Consider the following 13,694-nt stretch of genomic DNA (forward strand, 5'->3'; position numbering starts at 1 on the left):
ATAGGTAGATGGCTTAGCCAAAGAGACCTTAGACATGAATTGTTGAAGGTCAATAGGATGGAAGCAGTCTAAGTACATGTAAGGTTCTTTCTAGTGCTACTGCGTTTAAAAGTGATAAATTTTATCTCTAATTGCTATAATTTTATCATTAAAGAAGCTCATAAAGTCACTACTCCGAGCCATTACTCAATAGAGCTTTTACTATCTGTCGGCCTGGCTACAGTGCTGAAAAGAAACCTAGGGTTGTTCTTATTTTCTTCTATTAGTGATGAGTAAAAGTCTGCTCTGGCATTTCGGAGGGCCTTCCTGTACATTTTCAGACAGTCTTGCCAATCTAATCGAGATTCCTTTAGTTTGGTGGAACACTATTTACCTAGAAGTTTTAGTTTTAATTTGCGAGTTTGTGAGTTATACCAGTGTGCTAGTTTCCTTTGCTTCATCATCCTCTTTGTGCGAGGAGCAACAGAGTCTGAATTTGTCTGTAGGCAGGTCGTAGCACCATCTACAAATGTATCAATTTGGGAGGGATTAAAGTTAACATAAAGGTCCATGAAGGTGTTATGTTAAGGACAAAAATTCAATTAAATGCTGTTAGAATGTTTTCCTTAAATTAAGCTATAGCACCGTCAGATAAGCATTTTGGGATTCTGCGGAAATACTATTAAATCTTCAATTTCTATGCCGTATGCTAGCACAAGGTTGAGGGTGTGGTTAAAAGAGTTTGTGGCCTTATGCACTCTCTGACTGAAACCAATTTAATCTAGTTGAAAGCCATAATAAGGCTATCATTGTCAATTTGTAGTACATGCTGAATAGAAGCAGTAATATTCTATCTACAGCTATTTTATGTGATCTCATGTGCGTAATATGCTTATAATGCTTTCCATTTGGAAGTTGGATTTTCCAAGCTCAAAGTTGGAAACACGCCCCCTGACCTGGATTTCCAAAGATAGAACTCATACAACCACTGCTTACCCCGAGCTAAAAATCCAACATGGCTATTCCCTACATCAACAGCTGTGTCATTTGTGTCCCACTAAATCAGTCGGGTTTTTTTTGCAAAAAACTGCAAAATGCGATGTAATCAGCTGGCATGGCTAACAATGGCTAACCTGGTTAGAGATAATGAATATAAAAAAATGACTTGTAAATGGAACACATCCAACCTGGGTGTGACATCCCGGCTTCAGTGTTCCTAGGTAAATGGAACGCACTATCATACAGACTAGTTGGTGCTAGAAGAGCCTAGACTCTCCTTCTCCTCCTCCTCCTCCTCCTCCTCCTCCTCTTCTTCTGTGTGGCACTGATCACCCCTCATACAGAGGATGCCCTGTGCTGTACTGATGGCTCGTATTTCTGTTGACTTTCACATTATGCTGTTGTGTGTCGCGGTTTGTCACCCGCCTCCCGGCCTCTCACCATCCCGCTGGACGTGTGTAAGAGCGGACTGACTGAAGGTAACTGGCCGGAGTGCAAGAGCTGCCCTCCGGATTGAGACAAGCGGGGAAAGCGCTTTGAAAAAACCTCCATCTCTGCCCGAGTCGAGTGGTAAGTTGAGTTTTTATAGAAGCAGTTTCTGCGTCATTTCCACCTAAAATTTGTATTTATATCCATACAAAACATTTGTGTATTTTAACATGTGTTTTGTGGGCATTTATCTTCAGGTTTTATCATGATCAGTTTTCTGATGTAAGATGGGGGAAATTAAAGAAACGAGCGCACCTGCCGCACTTCTGCTTAAAGAAGACATATCGCTTAATTTCATCGGGCTGTTCAAACTAGGACACTAATATTACACTGGCTGTTTTGTAATTATTTTTACTTAGAATGATCTTTTTCCGACACTTGAACTTATTAACGTACGAGGACGAGCAGCGTGTGCTCAGAGGAGCAATCCTCGTCCACAGCTCGCATTCTAAATTATTCAACTCGTGGAGTCATTCACTTTAAGCTCCATATTTTCAGAGAGTGTCACACTTTCTTTCCATGAGGCAATCAGAAATTCTCAATGTTTCTTTAACAACAGCATTTATTTTCCTGAGGATGACATAGCCCATAAATATAGACCTACTTAAAGATATGACACAATTAGATACATGGCACTCCCTTAGAATAAACACTAATTGATATTAGGGCTGCAACCAGTAGGTGATTAGCTAGTTAAGAGAATGTTATAGATATGACAAAATTGATGTAATTACAAATCCTTCTGCTCATTCAGCACCACGGACAGCGCCATGGATCTATCAGCACACAGGATACTGATACCACTGATCAGTGAAAAACTGTATCAATGGCCACTGACTGAGACCACTCATATTTCAGCGATATTATCGGGCCGTAGGTTCTAACTGGCCCAAACCTCAGTCAGATAAAAGCTCAATGACTCAGGCAGACTAGACTAACATTCAACTAAAAAAAAACTCAACTAATAAGTATTTTTGTTATCACATAATCTCCTGGTTATTTTCTTGATTAGGACAATTAGTAATCTCAGGGCCCAAAGTGTCATCTTCAGTTTGTTTCTTTTAGCCGACAAACAGTTAGAAAGATATTTAATTTTTTTCATACCACAGAAGTCAAAGAAAAGCCCCTATTCAAAGCTAGATTCTACATTCCTTGGCATTTCTGCTTATGATTAAAACTCAAAATTAGTTTTTCAAATTAAAATAGTTGATTATTTTTGCAAATTGAACAGACTTATGAATCGGTCTTAGGTCTGTTTGATATTCACTGCTTGTAGCACCAATTATAGGTAATAAGGCAGTCTCATTAGATTTTACCCAGCATGTTAAAAGAAGAATAGAGGCACTCCCTTCATCCATCTCATCTGTCTTCTGCAATACTGCTATTTCCCACACACTCTGCTTTTAAAGCTGAAGTGAAATAAATGACTAAATACAATAGATGTTGGTGGAATATGCCAGAAACAACTGAACGCAAAGAGGAATCTTTTGGCTGTGCATTGTATTCCACAGTGTTTTCCTTGTTTGCAGTACATTTATACACTCACCATCTCTTACTTCATGACACATTGGCTTTGTGTGTCAGGCTCTCATTTTGTCTGAGGTCTAACATGGTGGGTAGAGTTAGCTGTATCCAGTTGATGCTTTTAACAATATTAAAACAAAACAGACATTGCAACACATATTATACATCTTCTGGGATATATATTGCCGGAGGATAACATAGCCTACATGAATGGTCACCCTCTATTGTTCATTTTAAAGGGACATGCATCAATCTGGTGCACTTTGAGACCAAAATTAACAGACTAGATCGATTAAGAACTTTGTGCTCTACTAAATAATTTAATCAAAATACTTGATTGTTAAGATAGGCTTTTAATATCCTGTACACGTGCAATTATCCATCATGGACATATCTGTTGAAGTGAAAGGTGTAATTAGTGTATATAAGTATTTCATTTGGAGTAATGTAAAAGGAGTTTTGGTTCATTACCAATCTCTGGACCTAGTCTGTAGGAAATTAATGGGAAACATTGGATAAGACATGGAACATGAGAATTGTGTACGTTTATTTTTTGCAAGAAGCAGCAAAAAAGTTGTACCATGACCTCTTTGAGTTCATTTGCCTGACTTGACATCCTTCCCACAACGTGACTATTGTGCATGCTGAAACGATATACCATGTTGTATTGTAAACCCTTTGCAGACGGCTTTGTTGTGCAGCACTATAGTTTGTTGGTTGTTGTAAAGCTGCATCCATTGTGTTTGCATGAATTTAAGAAGCTGTGTCATTGCTGCTCATTTTCTCCTGATAATTATCCAGACTGTTGGCAGCAGAGTCACTTTCAGAGATCACTCAGACTGAATAAATGGATTGCCTTTGAATGAGAGACACTAATGAGAGCTACGTGTTGGCGTGTGCACCTTCTCCAGCTGTTTTTATCCATCTATTTCTGTGGTGTGTGACATGTGAGGAAGTGTCTGTTGGAAATTCAGTTTTTCAACAATAATTCTTGTTGATATTTTTACCAAGAAGAGTCGTGAGAGTGTGCTTTGCTGTTTGGTTCTTCCACTGAAGAATTCCTGCATGAGGGTCACAGTTTCAATTTGTTAATGGAGCGGTGGGAAAATGTTTTGAGAATGAATTCTCACAGTAAGTGTGTGAGTGACAGTGAGCTGCAGTCTCCCCACTACCTAAAACATTAGAGTAGATTTTTCTTTCTGCATAATTCTCACTCCTGTGCTCTCTGCAGCCTCTCTCCTGCCCTGCCCGGGGTATAAATAACCATGTGGATGGAGCAAATCTCAGCAAAGCCCACTGCTGTGGTACATCAGCACTTTGGAGAGGACAGGGATTATTTGGTTCTCTTATCTTCCTCATCTTTCTGTTAACTGTTTTATACTGTGGTCAGTGGGTTGCCACAGCAACAGAGTTTGTTCTTACGACAGCTAATGTTATCTCCATGTGTATTTGCATCACTTGTGCACCATGTTGAACCAGTTAGTGTCTTGTAAGCAGGACATCTGTTCAAAGTTCACCTTTTCAGTTTTAGCCAGATGTCACAGTTATCAAAAGTAAATTTTATTTAATTTTGGTATAATTCCAAAGGGCTTCATGTGCATGAAAGTTTGACCAAATAATTTGTATGTGCACAATAAACAGTAATATAAACATAAGGACAACATTAAGATTGATTCATATTTTTTCTATTTATTTATTTATTTGGGTATTTAGTCCAAAATAACAAATTTACCTAAGAGGGCTCTACAAAATCTTCAGCATACAACACCTTCTGTACTTTTTAACCCTCACGTTGGATTGGAAAGATATCCAACCAAATAAACTTTAGTGGGGGAAAGAAAATGGAAGAAACGTTAAGAGGAGGGATCCGTCTCCCAGGATGGAAAACAATGAGCTGAAAGACACTAAATGGTCTGTAAAGCTGAGGGAAAGTAGATCTCTGTGTCGACCACTAAAAGTCACACGTTTCACATCACACACAGTTAATCTGTCTTCCCGAAGAAATATGGATTAGTGCAGGATCCATGTTGACTGAACAAGGATACATTCTTGATTAGAGCTAAATGAAATCTGTTAACAAACACAATGTGAGACTAAGTGATGACGTGAAAAAGAAATGGCAGTTCTTATCATTCAAATCTTACATATCAGGTTATAGTTGTTGTGATTCCTGTATCATTAGACTATTTTACCCTTACTATCTGAGAAGATTAGGGCTCCAACTAAAAAACTTTAGATTGCCTGCAGAGTTCTCGATAAATTAATTAATAATCTGATTTATCAGTAAAATAGAAAGAATGAAGACCAATTTCCATTAGAGGGTTGGATTGGAAACTCTACAGTGTAATGATACATTCAACATCTATGTGTGTGAGACATGGATTACCACACTTTAAAATATTACAGACTCCAGCTCACTAAAATACTAGAAAAAGTCATAGTATAGCATGTCAAAAAAAGTGATAAAAAGTCATAGTATAGTGACTTGTATTACTACGTTGAAAAAAGTCATAGTATAGTATGTCAAAAACGTCATAGTATAGTATGTCGAAAAGAGAGATAAAAAAGTAATAGTATAGTATGTAGAAAAAAGTGATTAAACAATTCATAGTATAGTATGTCACTACAAGTGATTGAGAAAAAAGTGATACAAATTGTCATAGTTTGGTATGGTATGTCCAAAACAGTAATAAAAATTCACAGTATAGTTATGATAAAGTCATATATAAATTGCGAAGTTGGTCAGCGTATTTAAAGACATCAACATTTTTAACTATTTTCTATTACAGCACATTGGCACACATTTTATTTATAGTATCAACTACTACAAGAGTTATCTCAAGAAACTTTACAGAGAAGACTTTCTCTACTTTAGAGTAGGTCTAGACCACACTACACCACATAATTAACAAGGACCCAACACTTAGTAGTACTAACTAGTAGTTCCCTCCAGAGCAAGCAACAGTGCAACAGTTTTTAGGAAAAAACCTCGGACAGACCAAGGCTCTTAGTAGGCGGTGTCTGACGGGCCGGTTGGGTTTGAAATGAAAAGTGGCAATAACAATCACTGTAAAAGATAACAGAACAGTAAATAAAAATAATGGAACAGTGACAAAAGAAATAGTAGTTTGTAGTAGTTCATTGCATAGCAGGGCACTGCGTGGCATTACAAGGCACAGCAGGACACAGCAGGACGTAGCCGGACATAGCAGGGCACCGCAGAGCCTAGCAGCATGTAACAGGGCTTCGCAGGACGTGTAGCAGGACTACGGTAACAGCTGCAACCATGATCTTGGAGTCTCCCTGATCCAAGGAAACACGCTGCGGGAAAAAGAACATAAGGTCTCCAGGGAATGACTCCCCAGAGTTAGGTTAGTAACAGGCATTTCTGGGACAAATGGTGACAAATGGAAAGATAAAGGAGAGAAGAGCTCAGTGTGTCAAAGGAAGTTCCCCGGCAGTCTAAAACTATAACAGCATAACTAAGACACAGGGTAAAGAGAGGAGGCTGGTTGGGCTGTATATGAGATATTTCCCTTTTTTTTTGTCAGAACACGCGCTGCAGCATTCTGGATCAGCTGGAGAGTCTTAAGGGACTCATTTGAGCATCCCAATAATAAGGAAGTAGAGTAGTTCAGCTTAGAAGTAACTAATGCATGGACTAGTTTTTTAGCATTGTTTTGAGACAGGATGTTTCTAATTTTGGCAATGTTACAAGATGAAAAAGGAATTTCTTTGTTTGTTTTAGATGGGCGTCAGAGGATATATCCTGATCAAAAACGACTCATAGATTTCTGACAGGAGTGCTAGGGGAATACCATCCGGTGTAGCTCTATGAAGTTTGGAGGTGCTTAGGACCCAGCACAATAACTTCAGTTTTATCTGAGTTCAACTGTGGGTCATTGTAGATCATCTAGAATTTTTGTCTTTTTTATGCATGCTTGAAGTTTAGCTAACTTACTGGTTTCGTCGGGCTTGATTGATAGTTATAATTGGGTGTTATCCGCATAACAGTGAAAGTTAATTGAGTGTTTCCTCACAATATTGCCTAAAGGAAGGCAAGGCAAGGCAAGTCAAGGCAGCTTCATTTGTATAGCACATCATTTCACAAAAACAGTTCAAAGACAGTTCAAAAATAAAAACAGATAAAACACAAGAATAAACAGTTAAAAATAAAAAATAAAAACAGATAAAATACAAGTTTAAAAGTTAAAGTGCAGTATAAGAAATTAAACATTAAAGAAATGAACAACCATTTAAAGAAATAAAACATCAAAAGAAAGGTCTTCAGCCTTGATTTTTAAAGAACTGAGAGTAGCAGCTGATCTGCAGTTTCCTGGAAGTTTGTTCCACATATGTGCAGCATATACTGTATGAGGAGAATAGAATTGGTCCAAGCACTGAGCCTTGTGGAACGCCATGGCTAACTTTAACGTACTTGGAGGATTCATTGTTAACGTTAACAAATTGAGATTGATCGGATAAATATGACTTAAACCTTAGTGTGATTCCTGTAATGCCTACTAAATGTTCCAGCCTTTTTAACAGTATGGTATGGTCAATAGTGTTGAACGCAGCACTACAATCTTTATGGCTATATGCTCTGACCAACAATCATTACTGTAACAAGAATGTAGAGGATGTAACGTATTTATTCTTGAAAAGTGATTGATTATGAAAGTAGTAGTACTGATGCAGGACTTGTGTATTATATAGTGCTTTTTTCAGAAAAACCTATGCTTCTTCTCAGTGCTGTTCTGATGCGTTGCCGACCACCCTCTGATTGTATGACAGTAACACTCATTTCCCAGAGTCTGCATCGCTGCATTTGTTGTCTCATCACCAGCGGCAACGGTGTGTAGAAAGGGGGATCATGGCAACCATTTTAGAGGCAAAGTATATTGGTAACCAGGAGCAAGCCAGAGAAACCTTGCCTGGACAGGAAGGGAGTAGGGTGTTTTTTTGTGACTTTGAAGCTTTTTTAGTTTTTTGGAAAGAATAGCAGACCATGCTGGGGTGGCAAAGATGTGGTTGATGGAGGAGAGGGTATAAAGGAAGGTGACAAGGAAGCAAGGGAGCTCCAAACCTGGAGAGGAAGGTTGACATCCTTTCATTTCATTCATGCAATCTTTAGGCAGTACTAAAATTGAGGTATGTAATATATTTTTGGAAAGAAATAGCCTTATGCAATGTTACATTTAAAGCCTTTTTGTATTGTTAAATCAAAGTATCATCTAGGCCACGTGCAACCATTTGTACTACAATGCAATCTGAAATAGTTTTTCTAGTGACAACACAGGAAGGGAAAATTATCCGGTAATTCATATGACTAAACTAGGAAAGGGTGGAAAAATTCATAATGTTGTGTAGCAGAATAACTGTATATATTTTTTTGTTCCTTTCCTGTTGCAGTAGATCCTGATTTTCGAAGTAGGGAACTACTAATTTTCATCAACTAATTTGTTGATTGTGGATTAAAAAGCTGCCGCCATGGTCATACAGATATTTAAAGGTCCCATGGAGTGAAATTTTCACTTTATGGGTTTTTTAACATTAATACGAGTTCCCCCAGCCTGCCTATTTCGAGACCTGGGTATCCTGCTCTGCCTTTGAGAAAATGAAAGCTCAGATGTGCCAATCTGGCCTCTTGCACCTTTTGAGGTCATAAGGGGCAAGGTTACCTCCCCTTTCTCTGCTTTGCCGGCTCAAATAATTTGGCCCACCCATGAGAGAGAGACTTAATGGCTTTCAAATGAGCAAAGTGGCAGTTGGTCAAGGTCACACCCTTGCCCCCCCCCCCCCCCCCCCCCCCCCCCCCCCCCCCCCCCCCTCTCTCCTCCTCAAATGCTACAGACTCAGAAATGGCACATACAGTACTAAGGAAAGCTCATTTTGGGACTGGCTCTAGTGGCTGTAATTCTGCACCCAGGTTGAATTTTGGGAAAGAGACTTCAGATATGGTATTGGGGGACCATTAAGGTCTATATAAAATCCAAAGAGCACCATGTCATCTGACCTTTAAAGCCACGTCATTCCATTTGTGTTTTGATAACAATTTATTAAATAAAAGAATCCTGTTTGCTCAGTGCGGTACCTTTGCTGGTGACAGCAGGTGGTTGTTTTTTCTGCAGGTTGAATTCCAGTTAAGAGTAGTTGACCTGTTTGTCTTGTTAACCAGACTGGAGCAGAAAATGAAAGAAAAAGACCTGCCAGCCAGACTGGTGCACAAGGTGTGGATGACGCATTAGAAGTGCAACAGTGTGTGAAGTAGCACCCGGAGCTGTGGGCTCTCTGCTGATAAACACAGGAGGCTGTTTCCATCATATACAGTGCAGCTAGATATGTCACATTACGGTTTGCATATTATCTGTTTTTCCCTTATCGGTGTCATCTTACGGAAGATCATCGTTTTTGGAAAAAGGAAAATGGAATTAGATTAGTCAACCTTAGAAAATGTGGAGCATAAATAAAGTTTTTTTATCAGCCCACTTTAGTGTGATCAGACTGTATATGATTATTTTCCACCCATCAACAGCAGCGAGAGCCAGAGAGACGAGAGATGTAATCTGTAAGCGAGGGCTGTGAATGGATGGACATGAGATGAGGTGTGTGCACGCCTCCAGGGAGACTCACACGGCAGAGGGAGTCACGTCTCAGTGTGCCTCACAGAGGCATTTTGACCTGAATGTAGAGAAACATACAGATAGATAGATAGATAGATAGATAGATAGATAGATAGATAGATAGATAGATAGATAGATAGATAGATAGATAGACAGATAGATAGATAGATAGATAGATGTGTTTCTCCAGCCGAGATAGATTCATGTTTTATCCGTCGGGGAATTCAAGAAAAAGGTTTATCTCTCTGGGATTTTCATTAATTTTAAAGAATAACATTTCCTGGAAGGTTTGTAACACTTATGTTTTGGAATCTTTGCAAACAGCATTGTTGTTGCACGTCCTTGAGAAGTGTTTTTACGTCTGCCAGCCTGAGGGCTCGGCCTACAGTGAAGTAGAAACATGTTTATTCTAGATTAAAGTAAAATCTGTTTGTGTGTTACAGGAGCTGTCTGTCTGTCTGCGCTACTATGACTCTGAGCTCCTGAAGATTTTGATTTTGATTTTTTAAAGACATTCCCCATCCTTCTTAAAACCACTTGATTCCTTAATGGGTTCTCGAAGCCAAGGGTTCTTCCACCACCACCACCACCACCACCGTGGCTCCATGGTGCCCACCATGGTGCCGAGGCTGCTGCCTGAGCACGGCAGCCTGCTGGGGGGTATCGCTCAAATCACCCCCAACCTCTTCCTCAGCAGAGGGAATGTGGCGTCCAATCGCAGCCTGCTGCTGTCCAAAGGCATCACCTGTGTGGTCAACGCCACCATCGAGCTCCCCAACTTCAACTGGCCTCACATGGAGTATGTAAAGGTCCCCCTGGCAGATATGCCCCACTCCCCTATCTCCTTGTACTTCGACAGCGTGGCTGATAAGATCCACAGCGTGGGACGGAAGCGAGGGGCGGTGCTGGTGCACTGTGCGGCTGGGGTGAGCCGTTCCGCCTCTCTGTGTCTAGCGTACCTCATGAAGTATCACCGCGTATCTCTGGCCGAGGCCCACGCCTGGGTCAAAGCCCGCCGCCCCATCATCAGGCCCAACGGCGGCTTCTGGCGCCAGCTCATTGAATACGAGAGGAAGCTGTTTGGTAGAAACTCTGTTAAGATGGTGCAGACACCCTTTGGGGTCATACCTGATGTTTATGAGAGGGACCGCAGGAGCCTGGCTCCATACTGGGGCCTGTGAGATCCACATTGAGGGGATGGAGGAGGAAGTGAAGCCCTTTTGCCCTCCTGGACTGCAGTTTCATGCATGTTCAGGACAGGCGGAGTGAGAGGCGTGTAAGTGTACATCTGTGTGAGGCTTATTTAATGAACACTGGTGCATTTGGACAGAGGGAGTCTGAACCAAACACTGGTTCTCGGTGCTGTTTGTGCAACCAGCTGGCTCCATTTTGTCTTTTAGTGAGAGCAAAGTGACTTCAAGCCAAGAATCCTTCAGACCAAAGGATCGACGGGGACCACAATGATGTCAGACACCAAAACAAGATCAGGGCGTGTGAAGTCTGTCTCCTGGTCTGTCTTTCCAGTTTCAGTGGAGGACGAGCTCTCGGTGAAGGTGTTAGCTGTGCTCGAGTCTCTGCACCTCTGACAGTGATGCAGCTGAAGTCCTTTTCCTGACGTGATGATGTCATGTGGTGGTATTGTGCCAGTTTTGCAATAATCTTTAGTGTCAAGGGCAGCAGCATGCTCTCAATTATGGTAGCATTTAACATAGGTGTACAGAAAAAAAACATGTAGACAAATTATTTTATTGGAATGTACTATGACAGTGAGGAAAAATGGCATACTTTAACTGAACAGACAAATATGTTGTTATGTCTACCTTTTTTAAGGTGAAATATTTTAGAAGATGTGAGCTAAAAGTCAAGGTTTAGGGAAAGCTCCTGTGTACCACAGGGTGACCATACTATACTATTTTAGTGCTATTTGACGCTTTATTAAAAAACATATATGCCGCCTCAAGGGAACTGGTAGCTCTATGATAGATTCTTGGAAGTATATTTTCTATCCCGCTGTTTTTTCCCTGTTGTCCTCGGTTGCAAAAAGATCAGAGCAAGACAGAAAACACATTATATTTCTGTGTGTAAAATCGCCTAAAACACCGATGTCACAGGCTGAAGATCCTACTTCTGCTGTTGTCTGCTGCTGGTTGAACTTTTTTTTTTTTTAACTTTGCTGCACATCCTGTCCCACAACTCCGCAAGTATTTGTAGGGGTGGGACAAAAGAATGAATACTGCAGTGAATCACAATACAGACCATCATCACCAATGATGTCACATAAAAGTAACAATGCAGTGAATGTTTGTTGAAACGCTTTCTTCCTACTTTAGTGGTATGTTTTCCTCTCTGGGTCTAATAAACGTGTTGAAAGTATTTCATGAAAAGATATAAAGAGAAAATGTAGCAAATTCTCACATTTTAGAAGCTGCAACCAGAGATAAATGATCTTATGGACTAATCTCAACTCATTTTTCAGCACTACATGTATCAGATGACTCTGTCCTATAATATATCATGTGTTGCACAATCAGCCATACTGTGATACCATTGTTACTGCAGAATGTATTGTATTAGGTTTGTATTGTGATTACCTTCTTGACTCTCACTCCTACACTATACTGCAGTATATTATCACTGTTGGGCGTGGTCATCAGACATGTCAGACCACACACAGCAGTGATGTTGGATGTGACAGAGTTGACATTTTCAACCTACAGAGATCAGTGCAACAATGTTATAACATAATAGATTAACTGTGATATTACAATAAAAAACAAGAGTAAAAAGTTGGGGGTAAATAATCATTAGCAGGGGAAAGACGTTCTGTAATCTCACTTCTAATGATTCCCCACCCTAAAACAGTGATATTAAAATAATTTAAAAAGGTGTTGTTCAAATGTGTTTGGATTTACTGGAAGCAATACACCTCAAACATACAACATTTAAGGCTTTTACAGGAATAAGAATTGACACATTTATTGGGAACTACAACAACGTCTCTGAGATGTTTTTGCATGAAAAAGTTGCTGCGTTTCCTCCGACAAACGCTTCTTGATGGTTTTTCTGCACGGCTGTTTTCCCCAACAGACATCTTCAGATGTCAAAGAAACACTCTGTCATTCATTTTCATATTGCTTTGGCTATAGCAGCAGACAGATTGTTGATGAGCGCCATTTGTCTTGTGCCCACACTTTCTGAGGGACCTCCGGAGAGGCCTCCACAATGAATGCCATTACCCAGAGAGATGTCTGATGGCGGGCCAACCACTGCAGAGTGCCCAAGTGATGGGCTCAAATTACACACTGCACGGATGATTTTCTCACAGTACAAAAAAATAAATCATCTCCTCCCACCGCCCTGTCTTCGCTGTGTTGATGTGTCTACACGCGGGAGGTTTCCAAAGCATAGTCACGCGCTAAAAGTAAACACATCCTTCACCAACAGCAGGATACTATCATCTATCATTAATGCAGTAAGCAGAGCCATTTGCATCATCCCGAGCGTCAGAGGCAGGCCAGGCTCCAGTGGTGCAGGCCCTGCAGAACCAACAATGCTCATCAAGTCTGGAGAGATGGAGATGAAGACGGCAGCAACACTGGTGAGCTGACACCAACTGCTGCTCAAGTCAATTGTTTAATTTATAAAATGTGAGAAGTTAGTGAAAGGGTCTTCCATCTATCTCAGTGTTCTGGTTGCTTGTTTTGTCGAAACCAACCAGGCAAAACCCAAAGATATTGAGATTACAATTATGTCAAACTGGAAAAATCATGAAATCTTGACATGTATGATCACCCAATACAGCGTCATGGCTCTGTGGACGACCACTTTAATTTAGACCAGGGGTCTTCAATGTTTTTCAGCCAAGGACCCCTTTATTTGGAAGAGAGGAGAAGGGACCCCCTACTACATTTATTGTATAAAATGTTGCATATTACACTGGGCTACAATAAAGTGTAGGGCGGCCTAAAGCCTTTAAATACATACCTTTTATCATAGAATACTAAGTAGAATACTAACTTTAATTCTGTTAAAACAGCCGTTGGAATGATTTTATGAATCATGTTTGAATGTTAAACATCA

General features: G+C 40.3%; 1 protein-coding gene across 2 annotated transcripts; it reads left to right on the forward strand.

The window, feature by feature from the left end:
* The first annotated feature begins 1,294 nt into the window (after nt 1-1,294).
* dusp14 (dual specificity phosphatase 14) lies at nt 1,295-12,491 on the forward strand. 2 transcript variants are annotated; one of them, XM_034868091.1, is made up of 2 exons: nt 1,295-1,548; nt 10,058-12,491. In XM_034868091.1, the coding sequence occupies exon 2, from the start codon at nt 10,163-10,165 to the stop codon at nt 10,793-10,795; it is 633 nt and encodes a 210-aa protein (XP_034723982.1). In that variant the 5' UTR covers nt 1,295-1,548; nt 10,058-10,162; the 3' UTR covers nt 10,796-12,491. The 2 variants fall into 2 exon arrangements, with proteins under 2 accessions (XP_034723982.1, XP_034723983.1); XM_034868092.1 differs by lacking the exon at nt 1,295-1,548 and adding an exon at nt 8,121-8,142.
* The last annotated feature ends 1,203 nt before the right edge of the window (nt 12,492-13,694 follow it).

The sequence above is a fragment of the Etheostoma cragini genome, chromosome 3, assembly GCF_013103735.1.
Source record: "Etheostoma cragini isolate CJK2018 chromosome 3, CSU_Ecrag_1.0, whole genome shotgun sequence".
NCBI classification, from domain to species: Eukaryota; Metazoa; Chordata; class Actinopteri; order Perciformes; family Percidae; genus Etheostoma; species Etheostoma cragini.

Bases quoted from the DNA above. Each gene is read 5' to 3' on its own strand.
- dusp14 (XM_034868091.1), top strand. From the start codon at position 10,163: ATGGGTTCTCGAAGCCAAGGGTTCTTCCACCACCACCACCACCACCAC.